Source organism: Alligator sinensis, unplaced genomic scaffold (genome assembly GCF_000455745.1).
Source record: "Alligator sinensis unplaced genomic scaffold, ASM45574v1 scaffold262_1, whole genome shotgun sequence".
NCBI lineage: Eukaryota > Metazoa > Chordata > Crocodylia > Alligatoridae > Alligator > Alligator sinensis.
The window spans coordinates 3,571,504-3,590,020 of NW_005841904.1; the positions used below are offsets into that span (position 1 = coordinate 3,571,504).

General features: G+C 47.1%; 1 protein-coding gene across 3 annotated transcripts in view; it reads right to left on the reverse strand.

Moving 5' to 3' along the window:
• CCDC9B (coiled-coil domain containing 9B) overlaps window positions 1-18,517 on the reverse strand; it is a 97,950-nt gene that overhangs the window by 32,543 nt on the left and 46,890 nt on the right. For 2 of the 3 annotated variants that reach the window (XM_025197772.1, XM_025197771.1), the window contains 5 exons: window positions 8,233-8,307; window positions 4,227-4,411; window positions 2,558-2,619; window positions 2,010-2,063; window positions 221-326 (listed from right to left, as the gene is read on the reverse strand). In XM_025197772.1, the coding sequence (XP_025053557.1) occupies window positions 221-326; window positions 2,010-2,063; window positions 2,558-2,619; window positions 4,227-4,411; window positions 8,233-8,307 (482 nt within the window). The remainder of the gene's footprint in view (window positions 1-220; window positions 327-2,009; window positions 2,064-2,557; window positions 2,620-4,226; window positions 4,412-8,232; window positions 8,308-18,517) is intronic. The other variant, XM_025197773.1, reaches the window with a different exon arrangement.

The following is an 18,517-nucleotide window of genomic DNA, read 5'->3' on the forward strand; positions in this document are numbered from 1 at the left end:
AGCAGGTGATATTACTGAAGTGTCAGGAGATCTGTTCCTTGACTAGATGCCCTGCTGAGCACTGTCATAGACAATGAAGATGCAGTTAGATTGGTGAAGCACTCCCCAGGGACAGTATCAGCTCTGTTTTCAAAATGGAGCAAGCAATGAAATGTCTGGCTTGACTTCCAGTGATGCACCTGACATGGCTTTCACAGCAATCTGTTTATGCTCCTCCTACCTTCTAGCTCTGCCGGTCAGTCTATCCTTTCCTTTGGCTCTACTGCTCACAACTGACACTCCTCTGGAAACAGGTTCAATTATGTTTGTACTGTGTTGTCCTCCACCTGAAAAACAGGATGCACAAGGAGCTAGGTGGCAGTATATCCAGCTGTGGATCTGCTCTGTAAACTGGTTCTGTCATTGCCCTATCCTCTTACAGCCATGGAATCTGGTATTGTGATGAGAGATAGAAGAAAGCCAGTAGCAGTCTACTTGGCAGCTTCCTTCTCTCTCCTCAGGTGTACAGGGGACAAACATATAAAAGCCAAAGCCCGGTGGTGTTTAGGATTATTTTGTACTGGTCATCTCTCCTATGCTGTTCTCAGATCCAGAATGCAGCCTCACCATCTTTTTGGCTAGGGACACACATTCAAAAAGCCTGAGCCTGAATTGATTCAATTTTTGCAGCTTAGTCTAACCTGCCTAGGGCTAAACCCATTTTGTAACAAGAGATATCTCAGAAATGCAGGCACATGCCTGCAGTGGCTCAGGCTAGAAGCTGGGGGGCGCTAAAGCAGTCTTCCCTTCCTTCCACAGCATGGAGCTGACGGGGGCATGGCCAGGCTCTGGCAGGATGCTGTGATTAGCCCAGCAGGGAATTGATAACAGTGTTTATCAACCAATTAAGAAAACAACAGAGGGACATTACCAGCTACTTGTTGATTCTGCCTGTTGATTCAGCACTGAGGTAGCCAGCTTGTAGTCTGCTAGCTAATACACAGACACCTCCTCTGCAAGGCAGAGGGGAGCAGGGAATTCCTGCTCAGCAGGGAGGGGAGGGGGGAAGCAGGCCGCAGTCTCTGGAGCTGCAGCTAGAGCAGAGGGGAGGGGCCAACCCTGTTGCAGAACAGAGAGCCCTACCCAGCCCAGAGAGCATGCTGGGATGCCGGGGGTGTCTGGTTTATCTTAAACCAGCAAGGGGTCTGGGACAAACATTGCATAAACTGGTTTGAGCCAAATCAGTTAAGTCTGATACTACATTCAACCAGTGTCATCTCAAACCAGTTTCAGCTATTCTCAAACTGGTTTATGTGCACTGAACATCTATTCTGTTACAGGTTTAAACCAGTTTCTGATCCCACTAACCAGTTTATGTGTGATGTCTGTCCCTAGCCTTTCTTCCCACCACCTCTCAACCCTAACATATTCCCTGACTGATACTCCTGGTTGACCCCCTCTAGCTGTCACCTATAGACAATGAGTAGGGGGGCATGTGCCCCACCACCCCGAGACTGGCCACTGCCAAAGCCGTCACTGGCTTCTGCGGGTGGTCGCTGGTTGCACCTGCTCCCCACTTGCTGCCAGTGTGGCCGTCAGTGTCTTCAGGCAGTCTTCGCTCGCTGCTTGCCACCGCCGACACTGATACCTGTATCTGTGGGCGGTCCCCACTCACCACCATAGTGCCCCCCCAGTCTCGGGAGGCACCAGTCGTTCATGCTGTCACCTGTCCCTTCAGTTCATTCAGAGTCACTTGGCTACCACCGTCACACCCCCATATCCTTCTGAAAGTGTCTGAGGAGTAGGGGTAGTCCCTGGGCAAATGTAATTTAACATTTAACATGTAACGACCCTTAATTTGATACCAAAAGCTGGTAGGTTTGTGCTGTAACTGTAAATCTAACCTATTCTTGAAGAGGACAGTACTCTAGGCACTAGCACAGATCTCCAGCTTTGATCAAGATGTCTTAGACCCCTGACAGCAGTTTGTCTCAATGAGAGTAAATGAGTCATTCAGGGGTTCTGCTCACCTCTCCCATCAGAAGGAAAGGACTGATGCTGGAATTTCTTAGAGTTTCTTCCCCCTGAAAGGATAAAGCATGCATGAAAGGCAGTGGGTAGTAGGGTTATACAGCGAGAGCACAACAGAGATCATGGATTTCATGTGATTTGTCCTAGCAAAAAAGCCTCACTCCATCAATGCACTCCTGTAAATGGGAACTGGGGTAGATTTATCCTAATAAGGAAGCTACCATATGCCACAGAAAACAAGTTAATAAGCAGTACAAGACCTCTGGAAGTCGAACAGGTCTTAGTCATCATACAGAGAACAAGTTACTGAATCAGAGCCATTGTTCCTCCCACTCCACACTGGGGAACAGAGAGCACTACCACCCATGTGCACAATTCAGATCCTTTGCAGAGTGTCAAGATCCACACCATGCATTCAACGCCACTTCTGCACCGTTCCAAAGGAAAGCAAACTCTCTAAGGGAGCCTCACAGCTGACATGAACCAGTGATCCACATGAGCAGGTTTAATTAGTGTAAAAACAGAGCCAAGTATCTCCTTTTCTGACCTTTTTTATTGCTGTGATTATCCAAGATTGGCTCCCCATCCTTAGCAAAGCTGTCTTCAAACCTGCAAGTAAAAAAAAGAATAGCATCAGATAGAAAAAACACTCTCTGGAGTAAGCAAAGCCTATGCCTTAAGTCTTCAGCCAGGTATCCTTACACACACTTTTCCATAATTCATAGTGAATACAGTCACTAAGACTGTAATCATGTGACAAAATATCCCCACACAATAAGAAATATATTGAGATCCTAGAGCAGAATGGAGACCTCCAAGCCATTCTAGGATTAAGATGCAACAAAAATGCTAAATGTGTCTTCAATTGAATCTTGGACCTCAATAATTTTGATAGAATGGTAGCTACTGGTAGCTACACAGGGAATAGGGGAAATCCCAAGGAAATGAAGGTATGGGCAAAGTGCATGGGAAACGGTCAAAGAAATATGATTAATTAATTTATCCCATGGTTGTAAAATTTATCACATGGCTTTCTTCAGAATGACTAGGGACAGATGTTCAATGCAGCAGACAGAGAAAAAACTTGTCAAAACTTCTCTGTTGGCACTTTTAGCCAAAATCTTTCTCTCACTGCAAAAAAATACCAGCCCAGAAACTTTCAACTTTCTACCTGCTAATAATAACCAGCTGTTACTTTTTCACTTTAATAACACATCATTTGAAGATCTCAGAGTACTTCACTAATATTAAACTGCACCAAACTCCTGTGAGTAAGGACTATTATTTCTGTTTTAAGGACAGGGAAACTGAGATAAATTGTCAGCCATAATTTTTAGTGGTGCTCTGAAATTTCCCTTGAAGTCAAAGCATCTCTAAAAATCAGTTTCTAAGTGATGGTCCCTGATCAGATAGGAACTGCTTGGTAGAGACAGATCACTCGGATATCAATCATATCTCTTAACCAAAAGATCATCTTACATATCTGTCCTATATAAAGCCCTTTTGGAAAAGAAGTGTGTGAAATGAGTCTTTGTGAGCAAGATCCTCAGCCTAGAACATGTAATGGCCCACTCTTACAAATGCTCCACTCATCTGCAGGTAATACAACTTATTCAAAAGCCCCCTGACCAGTGCATTTTAGGTGGCCAAGTGTTGATGACAAGACAAAAGTATAAATCAAGAAGGGATATACCTCACACCTCTACAAGATACACAATAAATGTTCTCCAACAGGCACGTACACTGTTTTAGTGACCTGCCTGATCCCAGCACTGATCGTGCATAGTGGAATGCCAAATGGGGCTCACTTTACAAGACAGGGACAATGTAGTAGGGTTGGCTTTTTACAGAAATGAAAAGGAGGTAAGGGATTGGAGAGAAACATTTGGAATATCAAAACAGATTTGCCACGCTGTCCCTTTCAGAACAGCTTCAGCCCTCTCCTGCCCAGTCCATGGATCTGACATTGAAAAGCCAAGTGAGATTAATGGGAGGTCATCCTCTCTTTAGTGGAAGAGACAGTGGGCTACAAGGTACCTCCCTGTACTGCTCTCTGGCTCCCTGTAGAATCCATAGAGATCAACCTCAAGGTTTTAATACGCCACTTCTTGCCAGCTCACAGTGCCCCATCAGGATATAAGTCCCGCTGCCAGAACCTGGCATTGTCCATATATGGCCTGTAGCATGTAAAGGACCACAGGGATTTGAAGACCTACATGTGCTCTGACTTTTCTACATCCCACGCCCGTCGCCATTCACCCTTTGCATTCTTGTGGCGTGCTAGTCGTTCCAGGTCAATCTGATCCCGCTCTTTCTTCCACCGTACATATTCTGAGCGCTCCCGTCCAGTCATAGTGAAACCCACGTCCCCTGGATTCTTCTGCAAAGACTTCCCTCCTTCCTAGTGGGAACAAATGAGCAGCTCATTAAGACAGTACCGCCTTCCAGGAACACTCTAACAAGTGAAGTATTAAGTACCTATCCAGTGGAAATAATATCTGTAATGAAATGGGTCTTCCACTATAAAGTGATAAGCACCCTGGTGGGGCTCCATAGATAATAGTAAATGCACTTCATCCAGAGTCCTCCACACTTTACAAAGGTTCATAACATTTCTATCAGTTAACACAGAGAAACCAAGGCACAGAGAGGTGGGAAAAAGTCACAAAGCAAGCCTGTAGCCAATCTAAGAGTAGCAACTAGTCCTCCTGACTTCCAGTTCCTCACTAGAGCACTCATCCAGGAAAATCTTGTCATAAGGCATACTAACTTATTTCTAAAAGGCAGCTGCCACAAAACTGCAACTTTGAGAACACTAAAAATCCTCACATTTGCCAGCCTGGATACACCTCTATTGCACTGGTGGGAGGTATTTCCATAACTTTGCCCCCACTACCTGCCACAGTAAACCAGCTCCTTTGGTTCCTGGGTAGCTTTGGGGATGATCTGCCTTGGATGATAAAAGCAAAATTGCTGTTTGAACCAGGTTGCAGTTGCTCTTAAGCATGGCTTTTCAATTGAGCCACTTGGTGCCTGATTTGTAAACATTTAAAAAACATGTTACTGATGTTACTGTAACTCTGTGTGCCAGTGGCCAAGGTTACCGGTTTCCCATGCTCAATGTATCCAATTTGTGCATTCAGTCACAGTAATTGCAGGTATAAAGCAGGCAGTGGTCATTTACACGCTGCGTCCCTGCATCTACCCGCTTAAATGTTACTATTTTTCCTGGAAAATGCACTTAGCCAAAGCCTATCCAATGCTGCCTATTGTAGACAGCCAGTTCCAGGACTGCATGTGACAGAGGCCTTCAGCACTTTTTTACTGTAGACAGTTATTTCTGTGTTACCAAATCCTTACATGAGCTACAAAGGGACAAGGAGTAAAAGCCCCATAATAGCCTTGAACTCTTTGTTAGTAATAATCCTTTCCCCCAACCCTTTCACCCTCCAACACAAGTGAGTAAGAAGCAATCATTTTGCAGCCAACCTCTAGCTCAGTGTGCTATATAATCAGCATAAAATACACAAATCAGAAAAATATCCTCTGAGCGAGGGACTGTTCACTTCCATTGCTTGAGTCCTCTTGAGTTATTGCTCTATCTCACGATGTAGTAGCTGGGTGCTTTTGTTATTCAAGACCTTAGAATCTGAACAAAAAGCCAGTTCAGAACAAAGTCAAGAGTGCTGGAGGGGCATGGATGTAATACAATGACAGTTTAATGGACCCCACTGGAGGTGGGAGCCAACTGGCCAAGGCCTGTTATCAAGTGGAGTTATATAATAAGTAGTTTAGCACAGAACAAGTCCTGGGATGTTAATTATTGATGGATAAATCACTACTCCACATTTCTTTGCTTCAAAGCCAGCCACCTCCACCCTTTCCCCCAAACAGGAATTAATCTCCTTGGCGATTCATTGAAGATCAAAATAGACTGGAGGAAAATGAGTGACTGAAAAGCCTGTTTCCAAGGAGACCCACCTGTGTAGGTTGGGAGAGGTGGAGGGAGCAATTGCTCTTTAGTTCTTTAGCAAAGGGAGTCCAGGGACCTGAGAAACTTATCAGTGAAGGGGAGGGTAAGAAAGAGGCCTGGACCTCAGGTCTTAAGCACAGGAAAACTAAGTCATGGTATCACAAAGCCTGCTATTCTGAGAAGTGCAAAGTTGGGTTTAAACCCTCCCTGCAACTTCCAGGTCCTCCTCTCGCTGTCCCATATGCATCACAAGGGATGGGACAAGCTTTGTGAACAAGTTAAGTCCTTGGGAAAGCATGACAGGGTATAACAGTGGCAGCATGATCTGTGCTATATGCAGACAGACCCTTTGCAAGCTCACCCATCAGCTACAGTGCTGCAAAAGCATCTCAAATCCAACTAGTGACACCAGCACCGCTCGAGAGGATACTGACTGTCCTCCCATGTGAGAACTGAGTGGAGACTGCAATGCGTTTGTAACGAGCACAGAGGAAGATCAGGCAAGATCTAAAGAAGTAACTTCCACTGAACACCCAAAACAAGAGTTGACCCCAGGTGTCTAGAGGCGAGAGGCCAGGATGTCGGTCCTTTGTGCCCAGGCCCCTATGATAGCTGCTAGGCAACCAAGCCAGTCAGGATGATGGAAGCCTTGAAGCCATCAGATAGCGTGCACCTTGCTGAATGACTGTGCTATTTGTCAGGTAAATAAAGATATAAATCTGCTGCCTACCAATTGCAGGCTGAAGGAGCTGTTTACCAAGGAGCTGGGGCTCAGCTCAGCTTGGGTACAGCTGTGTTTCCTGGACCACAAGGGAGACCAGCCAGGCAGTCCCGTGCTGCTTTGCTGAATGCAGCTGAATTTAATGCTCAGAAGCTCATCTGTGTTCTCCTAATGAATGGTACTAGGGCACGGGCTTTTCAATTTATGCTCCATTAATTAAGAGTACCTGCCAGCTCAGGGGAGCCAGTGCTTCCTCCTGGGGCTTGTATTAAACAGTCAGTCCTACTCTGGCTAACACTATGGACTGTGGCTAATGCAGCTGGAACCTTTCAACCCATAAACAAATTATAGCAAAAGGGAAAATAGCCAATGCAAAGGCAATCACTGTGGCTGGGCAAAATTCCTGGCAGTACCTCCGGTGTGTTAAGAGATATGGGCTTAGACAGCAACCTCCCTGCTTTTAATTCCCTGGCTCTAGAAAAACATGACATTCAGGTATCTGCCAGCTGTTCTGACAGCACCCTCTGCTGGCTTCTCTGCTCAATATCGCTTGAAATGGAATTCCAGGAGGGGGACTGGATTTCCACTTCTGCCACTTAGACATAGGACGCATGCCTGTGAATGTCCACATAAAGACAAGATGATTTGAAGGGCAGAGAATTAACAGTACCACCAAATAAAATGGTGTCTAAAGGACTTTGCAATCCACAAGAAGGACAATTAAAAAGTGCCTGTTTATTTCCAGGTATGGTTAGCTCTAGAGAAATCTGAGTTCATGAAGCTGAAGTCAAACTGGTGCAAGTGTAGTCCAAGGGATCACTAAGAACAAGGAACCCTGCACCAACAGTTCTTTATAGAAATCCAGTGCACAGAAATCTCTACTACCACTGCCATCTCAAAGCCACTTCCTGCAGGATCATTTGATCAAGCTAGGCATTTACACATTGCTCATCATCATCAGACATCTGGGCACAGCACAGGGAGGGGGAGACAGAAAGTTCCTTGGGCAACACTTCTTAGTAGGCCAATAATTACTCCACCAACACTAATTCATCCCATGTAGTTTATAAGCTATATCAATTCTTTTTTAGTTTGCATTTTCTTCACAACCATGCTATTTAGAACCAGATGGGACAGAGCACTAGATAATACAGCCTAAGGTACAATGCCGCATTGGGAGGGGAATGGATGCCATGATTTAGTAAGACTTTTACATCTCTGAGCTCTATAGTTTTATTGAGAAACTTGTCCTTTTTTTTACTGGAATAGGTTTGTTTCACAGTCTGGGAAAGTGACGGATGAGACAGACGGAATGGACTTCACAAGTGCAACAGGCTGCACACAAGGGTCACTGCAGAAATAAGACAGGCACTACTAGCACCACTCTGAGAACTGATTCCTAGAGGTGCTGAGTGCCTAAAACTCTGATTAAAGCAGTTTTGGCTATTCAGTCCCTCTGATAATCAGGCCCTGAAGGAGGACACAACCCCACTCTTATCCGCATCACAGGACATGAGGCCCCTCTCACCTTTCTGCTGTGCTCATTATCAGGGCATTTGTCTGTCTCTGATCTCCTCCTTTCCACTGGTTTCTTTTCATCCACCTGAAGGAAAAAATAAAGCCATTCATTCCCAACTGAGCAGGGACTCCACCATGAAGAATCAGTCCCAGGCTGCCTTGGCAGTCCAAAATCAGAAGGGTTTGCCCAAGAGGCACAAAAGATAAAGAGAAGGGAAAAACTGGCTACTGGGGCAATGAGTCAAACTGGCAGGGAAAAGGAGGTGGGAAAGCAGAGAGATACCAGGATACAATGAGGAAAGCAGCCAAAGGAACAAATCCCTCCCCCTCACCATGTCAAGGGGTGAACTCCCGTCTAGAGAAAGCTTAGGCATCAAGGTGCTGTGTAAAACACCACTGTAACTGAGTCAAGGAACCAGGTGCACCTTTGACAGTTGCAGACTACTATAATTAAAAGGACACAATGAGATCCCGTCTACATCACTTAACTGTGTTGTGAACAAATCCCCAGAACTTGCTATAGTGCCCTTAGAATCATAGACAAGTAGACCTGGAAGAAACCTTGGGAGGTCACCACTAGCCCAACCCCTTGCTCAAATCAGGATTATCCCTGTCTAAACTATCCTAGCCAAGTGTTTGTCTAACCTATTCTTAAAACTGCACAAACAACCCTTTCACACAAGTATAAAGCACAGTGCCCAAAACATCAGGAACACACTAAGTTGCTGCAGGTAAAGTAGGAGTCAAAGGCACTGTCAATGTCCTGCTATCCATGTCACCATCACCAGCTTCAGCATGCCAGGCAATTTCATTCGGCTCATGGGCACCCACCAATTAATTGTACACCATCCAGCCCGCGTGCCTCACTCACACCCTCCTGTGCAGGAGGGCCCTGGCCTGGCCAGTATGCACTGCTTCTGAGCAGGGCTGCTGCTTCCACTGCTGCAGCCACCTGGGGACCTGCTTAGCTTCCCCAGCCTCCAGTGACTCCTCTTCATGTCTCTCCTGCAGCGCTTGCTCTGGGCAGCAGGTAGGGAAGCTGCAACTGGGTAGAAGTGCAGAGCATAGGGCTGGCAGGAGCATGGAGCTGGCGGGAGCCTGAGGCCCGTGCCCCATGGGGTGGTAAGAGTGCAGAGGTCAGGTGGGCAGGGTGTGGGTGGAGTTAGTGGGGTGTGAGGGAGGGTGGGGGATGTGGGGATCCCCCCACATGCCCCTCGCATGGCACATAGCCCCCCGCTACCAGCAGATCCCCACTCCCTGCTTCCTGGGGGAGTCCCATGATCTGCACATGACGGCAGGAAGTGGGGAAAGCAACCAGCTCCATCATGTAGGGCTACCCCCCAGTGGCACACAAGTCCCTGGAGCTGCACATGAGCCCCACATGATAGAGGCAGGCTGGCCTGGCTCCAGTCCTCACTGCCAGGTGCAGCTCCCACAACTGGTTGGCCACATGCTGCCCAGCTGCACCCGTGTGGTCCATGAGCCCCCTCAAGGGCCCACCACCTGCTGCTGCTGGCGTTAGGGCCTGTGCACCCTGGGGATGGTATATCAGCGGCGGGTCCCCACACACCTTACCTTCCCTCATACCCCACAAACCCCACATACCCCACAACCCTCCCATACATACACACCCCCAACATACCCCACACTCCCCACACACAGCCACACCCTCTCACCAACCCCACACACCCCACCATACACACACAATCATCCCCCCAGGCACATGATGCACACTCCCACACACACCCCTCCCACAAAATATACAAGAGTAAGACTTTATTTTTGAGTTATTATGCAATCACCTCTATATACACTATGCAAACACACATAAATCAGGACAAAAATATTTTTTGAAATAAAATTAAAATATGTTATAGTAGATGTTTAACTTTTGGTATATGATTTGGATTTGTTCTAGTTCCAAGATGGCAACCCCACCCCCGAAAAGCAGTACGTCCAGGGGCAAAGGGAGGAACTTCTGGTGGCAAAGGTCACAGGTCAGGGGCAGGACTTCTGGTTTCAAGATGGTGGCCAGGGAGCAGGGCACATGTCAAAGGGTGGGGCTACCATTGTGGCCCTTGATAACTGACCAAAACTCATTAAGTAGGTCTCGGGCCAAAATAATTGCCCACCCCTGGCCTATACAGTCTGCCTGTGAGATCAGTAATCATTATTATCTCTGTTTTATTGAAAATGAGAGATGAAGGCTTGGAGCAGTTAAGTGACTTGCTCTGAGGTACCCAGGAAGTTTGTAGCAGAGCTGGGAATAGAAATCATGTTTCCAGGCTTTTGTACCATCCCTCTGAGGATGCTGTTTCCATTCAACATGACACTTGGCTTCTGCGATTCCTTCTCACCCACATTCCATTCTCTTTGAATAGAGATTTTCATTTTTCACACCTGGCCCAGTTCTGTTCTGAAGCCCCACTGTTGTTTTCTTCTAGAAATCTCCTTCCCTGTCCATTACACCTTTCCAGACTTGAGTACTTAGTGTTTTCTTTCTGACTAGGAAGGCAGAAACCTATCTTAGTTCACAGCGCACTACAATGTCACTGAGTTTGTCTACACATGCAATCAATGCGCCTGAATTTTCCGTGCAGAAAATTCAGGTGCATTAGAATGGGCATCTATGCACATGCGCCCACATACGGAGCAAGCTGAGCCCAACAGGAGCCTAGTTCAGGGCTGCTCCTGCTGTGTTCTACCCCCCTGCAGCAGCCAGGGGGAGCTCTAGGGTCCCTGGGTGCCAGACCTGGGCTGGCAGGGGACATGGGAGTCAGGCCCCAAGCCCTAGGGGCTGGGAGGGAGCTGTTCCAGCTCTAGAGGCAGCTCCCTCCCAGCTGCATAGAGATGAAGGCTAACCCTGATCTCTGACTGGTTGGGAGAGAGCTGGCCCCAGAGCCAGGACAGCTTCCCCTGTCTCCTAGATCTCAGGGCCAGCCCTGATCTCCACGCACCTAGAAGGGAGCTGCCCCTGGAGCTGAAACAACTCCCCCTACCCCCAGGGCTCAGGGCTTAGCTAGGTCCCCTGCTGATTATGTTGTGGTCACCTGCTGCCTGGGCTGACCAGGAGCAACTTGCAGTTTGCTTCAGACTAGCATCTACACATGCGCTTTGGTGCATTAGTTTGAAGCACTATGTTCTAGTATCTGCATCTATGAGTACTAGCAGTAATTGCTGCACACATGTAGATGGTGATGCTTTACTGCACATTAGATTAGTTCAATGCACAATAAAGCATCTCATGTAGACATGCCCATTTGTGGCAACAGCTTGCAAGAGGCACTGGTGAAGTACAAGCTTCTTCACATTATGCCTTAGCATCAGCAGTGTGGTGCAACTGCTTTCTGGGACCCAGTTTAGGGACATTCATAGTCTGGGAACATCATGAGATAGAAGCATAAGCCTGGCATCACTTAGAGTATGCCGTTGGTGGGGAGAGAGGAGCGCAAGCTGTGTGTCTAATTAGGTCACTTTCCTGAATCTTGTCTATGTTGAGGTTTTCTGAAAGTCTCCCAACTGCCACAGTGAATGTGAGATTTACCTCTACTCAGATGAGTAGGAGATGACATGATAGGAAAAATGTCAGTATCCTGGCTCTACCAATGGTCCCATGATTGATAACACCTGAGCAAGACTTTCAGAAACACACCAGGGTAAGGTGCTTCCTGTCATCCTACAGAGTGAAGGAGATGCCATGATGGAAGATATGATTTAGCCCAGGGTTTGGCAACCTTTTCTAACAGCAGGCCAGAGTTTGCAACCCAGCCACTGCTGGACCACCTGCTGCCACTCCAGTCATCCTGGCTCTGTGGGAAAGACTACTCTTTTGCAGCCACCCCTGAAACATATGCCACCTGCAGTGATCTGCAGTGGCTAATTCAGCAGCAAGGGTAAGCAGTGCAGGGACCACAAAACACCCCTCTGCATAGAGCAGGGTTGTCTGGAATGGCAACAGATGTTTGTCTAGCTTCTGGCAAAACGTGAGAAAGATCTGACAGCTGGGCAGCATGTGAAACAAATTAGACCTTTGCAGGTTGGATCCAAACTCTTTGCAGGCCTAATGTGGCCCATGGGCCATAGGTTGCCAACCCCTGGTTTTGCCAAAACGAGTTACTGGGCTCAATACAGGGGGATATAAGGGAAATGCCAGGACTTTGAAATACGCAGGAGATCAGGCTAGAGATGATCTTATAGTCTCTTCTGTCATTAAATGATCTGAAATGAAGAAGCCCTTTGCATTTGAGGTTGCAGTGACCTAACCCCATGGCAGCAGCAGGAGTATACAGCAGAGGGAAGCTAGCTCTCACCTTCCAGAGCAACAGGGATTGGAAAACTAGCTACCTTCTTGCTTAAACTTCTTTCAATGCTGCTGCCAAACCAAACAGGAACAGAGGGTAGGGAGGAGACTTTGCTTGTCAGAAGCTCTTCTCCTTCTTGCCCTGGTCCACCTCAAAACCTAATATTATCACTAGAATGTTTGGGAGAGGCCTAAAGCTTGTCTACACAGGGGACTCATTCCAGGATTAGGTGGGGTTTAAAGCACAAGAGCTATTTCAATATGAGAGTGGTCATAGGGGCAGTTATGGCAGAAGCACTTCCTTGGGTAGATAAGACCTGAGCCCCTCTGGCTAAGGAAGCAAAGGTTTCTCCATCTGTTTCTCTCCTTTATTATGGCACCCCTGCTTCCTCACTGGGAGTTGCCTGGTAGAAGATGTGCCTCTATCTCCTGTCCTGCATCCTTTAACTCAGCAGTGTCAAACTCACCCTGGGCCCCAAGTCAGATCTGGACTAAAGGAGCTACATACAGGCAACACGGAGCTAGGGGCATGCATCAGTGCAGAACTCTGGCTGGGCACCGGCACAGAGTGCAGGGCCTGTGGTTGCACAGAGCCACATTTGGGCAGCAGCACAGAGCTGGAGCCAGGGGCATGCAGCAGCATGGACGTGGACATGACCATGTATGGCAGGCCCCCAGCTTTGTATAGCTGCCTGCATGTGGCTCTGTGCAGCCACATACCCATGGCTCTGTGCCACTGTCCAGCCAGAACTCTGCGCCACCTCACAAATGTATTTCCAGGCACTTACATGCCCCTGGCTCCATGTTGCTGCCCAGCAGCTAGGGCCGGATTAATACATAGGCAAACTAGGCACATGCTCAGGGTCCTGAGCTGCAGTGGGGGCAGTCCTTCCTTCCACAGCGGTAGTGCGAATGGCCCTGTCTGCTTCCCTTTCCCTCCTCTCTGCTGGCCTTGCTGCCACGGTGGCTGCTTCCCAGCAGTGACTCTGAGCCCTGCTTCCCATAGGCGGCGGCACCGGGGTGGTAAGGGAGTTCTCAACTGGCCCAGGCCCACAAGTTTGTTTGCCTAGGGCCCACTAAAGGGTTAATATGGCCCTACCAACAGCATGAAGCTTTGGCTGGTCTGCAGTATCAGCAGCATAGAGCCAAGGGTGCGCACTTCCAGTAGCCCAGAAGATGACCAGTAGGTCAGATACAACAATTCCTTGGACTTGATCTGGCCTGCGGGCCTATGTTTGACACCCCTGCCTTGACTAAAGAAATTCCTGCTCGCTATGAATAACTGTATATATGCAGCCCTGTACAACTGCCTCATTCTCATCATCCACAGCTGGATGAAGAACAAGACAGAAAGAAACAGCCTGTAGCTAAGTGACTGACTTTCACTAGCTCGGCTGCTGAAGGCACTGAAGCACACCCTCTGGCCTGATGACGGAGGCTTCAGCAGCAGCGCTCTGCTCTAAATTCTATCCACGGGGGCTGCTGCACCACAATGTTAGCAGTGTCCGCTGCCTACTGGTTGATGCAGCATCACATGATTGTCCGGCACATTTGCTGCCAAATGACTCTGCATTTATCACTTCTACCTTCCCCAGTTTTGTAACCATACATGGCAGTGTTGGAGCTGACTGCACAAACTATGCAGGGATCCAGCCATTTGTTATGTTGTAGGAAGAAGACCAACAGCCCCATCAAACTTTTTACAGACAAAATCACAACCAGAGGGGTTTGCAGACTTGCATCCAGTTCTCCCACTGTCTGAGCATTACTGAAAGGTCCTGTGTGGGTCTGAGTTCATCAGCTTTCCTGTGCTTTGAACAGTGGAGCAGAACAAAAATACAAAGAGTAAATTCACAGCCCAAACTGCTCAGTCAGCCATTCACAAAAATGATAATGAGATGAAGTCAGGCCCAGACTGGAAATAGGGATCTTATTCTAGCTCCTTGCTTCGGGCCATGTTTAGACAAATATCAAATCTCTGACAGGATGGCTAGAGGATTATTGAAACAAAATGAAGAAAACATTAAGTCTGTTTCCAAGGCTACTTACACTGTTGTAAATTAGACACCTCCCTAAACTAATATCCCTCTGTTTTTATAGTACCCAGAGCCTCTTCACTGAAATCACCCTGGAGTACAATCAGTGAAAGCGGGACCAAAAAGGTTCAAAATAACACAATGGCTAGGGAGAGGCATTCAAAAAGCCTGAGCCTGAATTGATTGAATGTGTGGCAGGTTAGTCTAACCTGCAGAGATTGAACTGATTTGCAAGTGGATAGACATTTACTTTTGATTCAGAAAATGCAGGTATGTGCCTGCAGTGGCTCAGGCTAGAAGTTGGGTGGTGCTAGAGTGAACCCTCCCTTCCCTTCCAAACTGCTGAGCTGAGGGTCAGGGCACGGCCAGGCCTGGCAGGATGCTATGATTAGGGAGGGGTTTAAACCCCCACCCTGGCATGTACAGTCCCCAGCTGGCTTGTGCCTGAAATGGGAGGGAGAGCAGCCATTTTCCAGCTTACTGCTCAAGGGGCAGAGAGTGTTTCCAGACCCTGGTCCCCGGCTAGCATTCTGAGGCAAAGGAGGGGTGTGGGAAGGGAGGACTGCTTGTGTGGAGTGCATGCATCTGTTGATGATACTGAGCTTTTCAATCTCCCTCTCCTGCTTCTTCATACTGTCTGCAGAAAACTGACGGCACTCACAGGTCCCATGCATTGCAAACCAGGTCATTTCTCACACCTCTCTCTGTCCCCCCTGGAACTGACAGATTGTGGCTTTTGAAGCAAGCAAGCCAGCAAGGAGCTTATCAGAACACAAAGCCTTTCAGCTTATCAAGAAAACAAAGCCTCTCTCATTAGTTCAAGCTCTTCTTAAACAGCTTTTTCCAAGGCATTTGTAAGGAAGAACGGGGGGACTGACCTGCTGATTAGTTCCAAAAAGCCCTAAGCAGACACTGTTCTGTCCCTTTGTTCCAGTGAAATCGGGGGCAAACACACAGACATCTCTCAGCATTAGCTAACATGGGGGTAGTATGTCCAGATGCCACCTGGGGTCTGTGCCGTGCGAGAGGGGAGATCCTTGCTTGAGCAGCGAGTAAGGAGAGGATGGGGTGGGGAGAATCCAGGCAGACACTGCTGTGCCTGCTGTCTCCACCTCCTCAGACAGCCAGAGCTCCAGATAGGGAGGAAGAGGCAGGGCCAGCCCTGCTCTCTGGAGCAGACAGCCCAGCCTACCATGGGCTGAAAAGTATTCTGGGATGCTGGGAGACTGATTTACTTTAAACCAGGAAGGGGTCTGGGATAGAAGTTCCAAAACCAGTTTGACTCAAATCAGTTAAGTCTGATATTACATTCAACCAGGTTTATCTTAAACCATTTTCAGCCATTTTGAAACTGGCTTATGTGCACTGAATTTATGTTTGGTTACAGGTTTAAATCAGTTTCTGACCACTAACCAGTTTATGTGTGATGTCTGTCCCTAGCCTTTCTGCCTACCACCTCTCAACCGCCCCCTCCCCCTCTTGCTGCCAACATGGCTGCTAGCATCTGTGGGCAGTCCCCACTCACTGCTCATCACCCCTTGCTCCCTACCGCCAACACTGCTGCCAGTTTATGTATAACTTCTGTCCCTAGCCTAGGAAGGTACTGATTGTGCTGGCTTTGAAATTTCTTTGACTTTGAAAGTCCTGGTCTGGAAGATCCAGCCCTGAGAGTAGCCACCCCAATTTTGCAGCGATACAGAACACAGTGAGAAAGAGCATTAGATATTTAAGCAAGTGCTGCATGAATACCTATGCACTGTAGACACAATCAGTAAAGCTTCTAATTATTTCAGTCCCAAGGCTCTGATTCAAGAACTTTGCATTCTTAGCAACACAGCAATAATCTGTGGTCTGAATTTCAGGTCCTGTCACAGAATCCACTCCCCACAGCTGGATTAAAACATAAACACAAACACCTTGTTGGGACAGATTATAGATAAGCAAACTTACATACAAAGCACCTGCTGTAGTTTTAGTTTCAAGCATATCAATTACTTGAAATGAATTATGTAAACTTGTATAGTTTTTGCATTGTTTTATTGTAACTGCATGATTAAATTAAGGTATTTGATCAAAAAATCTTAGAAGTCTTTGTTGCTCTTCATAATGCTGATGCAAAGAACCAGAGGTCTAAGGAATTTCTGAACGTTGTTAGTGTAAATGCATTAAACATGTCTGTAGGCACCATCTAGGCTAGGCAATGGTTAGATAACTTCATGTAAGAAGATTAATTTTTTAAGTTATCTTGTGTAACTGATATCTTCCAAGGCCCATTGAGGAACTAATTTGAACTAGTTCTCAAAGGCCAGTGAACAAAAAGTTTTCTGAAGCTTCAAAATTTTTGCTTTAGCAACACCTCGGTTAAAAGCGAGAACCTCCATACAATCTTAGATACTATATCTCAAATCAGCTTACACATCCTTTTTAATATAGGGGACTTTGGGTATCTGGGGCAAAATGTGAACTTCAGTTTAGATTGAGGGACTTGTTTGCCTTCTCTTTTGTCTTTTTAACCTTAAATTTGGGCTGAAATTCCAAGAAATGATGATCCAAGGCTGGCAGTAGAGGAATGTTGAGCTTTGCCCTTCTTTTGTTAGAATAAAAACTGGTCACCACATGGGCAAATGTGTTTTTGCAGTCTGAACTCCAGGAGGGTGTCCTCCTGTGAACAACTGGTCTTCAGGTGCAGGAGTCTGATCATTTGATGAGGTTCAGCTGACAAAGCGACCTGGATGTCCTACACGGGAGGGTCTGTCATTGGCCACTGAGCACAGGGTGGAAGGAAACTGGCTGAAAGGTTGAATGAGAGACTCCATGCTCTAGAGGAGAAATTGCATGCAGGAGAAAATCCCAGAGACCTTAGCAAACTCTGAGCCAGTCCCAAAAGCTGATCAAGAATGGTGAAGAAACTGAGGCAGAAAAATGCTTGTTTATTATTTTACTTGTATCTGCTTATTTCTTGTCCTAGCTAATGTGAAGAGTGGTTGGTTTTTGGAAATTTGAAAAAGTTTTGCTTGCGGATGACTTGTAAACCCAGTGTCCATAGTACTGGAATTCTTGGAAAGGATGTGCATAAGGCACTAGGGCACTTTGTAAAGTTAGCAGTGTTCCCAGAGGCCTTGTAGAGTTGGACTGCAAAGCCCCATTTCCCTGAAAGGATAACACAGAGAGAGAGAGAGAGAGAGAGAGAGCGCTTGTTCCTAGGAAGTATGCTGGACAGGCCAATGAAGGGAAGAAGGGAGTGCTTCAGCTAACTTGATCCAAGGAAAGCTTAAAACCAGGTGGATCCAGTGTGGTGGGACTCAGCAGCCTGGTGGGTGTCCAGCAGGAAAAGTTTACCAGTGCTGTGACACCATCAGTCTGGCATTCACTACTAATTGCTTTGGCTCATACAAACATCAGGAATTTCAGTTCTCTTTCTTTTATTTCTTCCACAAATTCAGGCTGCCCTATTGCAGCCTATAAAATACTTTCTATTTTTGCTGACCACAGGGCCTCACAGACAGAAGAAATAAATGCAAAGTCTGGTTTTCATTTTATCAACTGAAAAAGATTTTAACAACAAAAATCTGGATGCAGTTAAGAAAAAATTGTCAGCTTTGTGTCTTGGCTCAAGAATAGATCTTCAGACTAGCTCAGCAATGCCCTAGAAATGCTATTTAGGGCTGTGTGAAGCTTTGGGTGCTGATTCGATTTGGAGGAGATTCGGCCTGATTCAGCGGCCAAATCTCTGAATCCGAATCGAATCAGGAGACCAATAAAAAGGCCCGAATTGATTCAAAGCTCTCCGAATTGATTTGGAAAACATTTGAAGAGCTTTGGAGATTCAGGCAGTCCCCACTTCCTGCTGCAGGGAGCTGGACCCAGACTCTGTACTGGTAAGTAAGGGGCGGGGGAGGGGGGCCTGAAGAAGGGGGGAAGGGACCATGGGGGACCCCCACAAGGCCCCATCCCCTGCC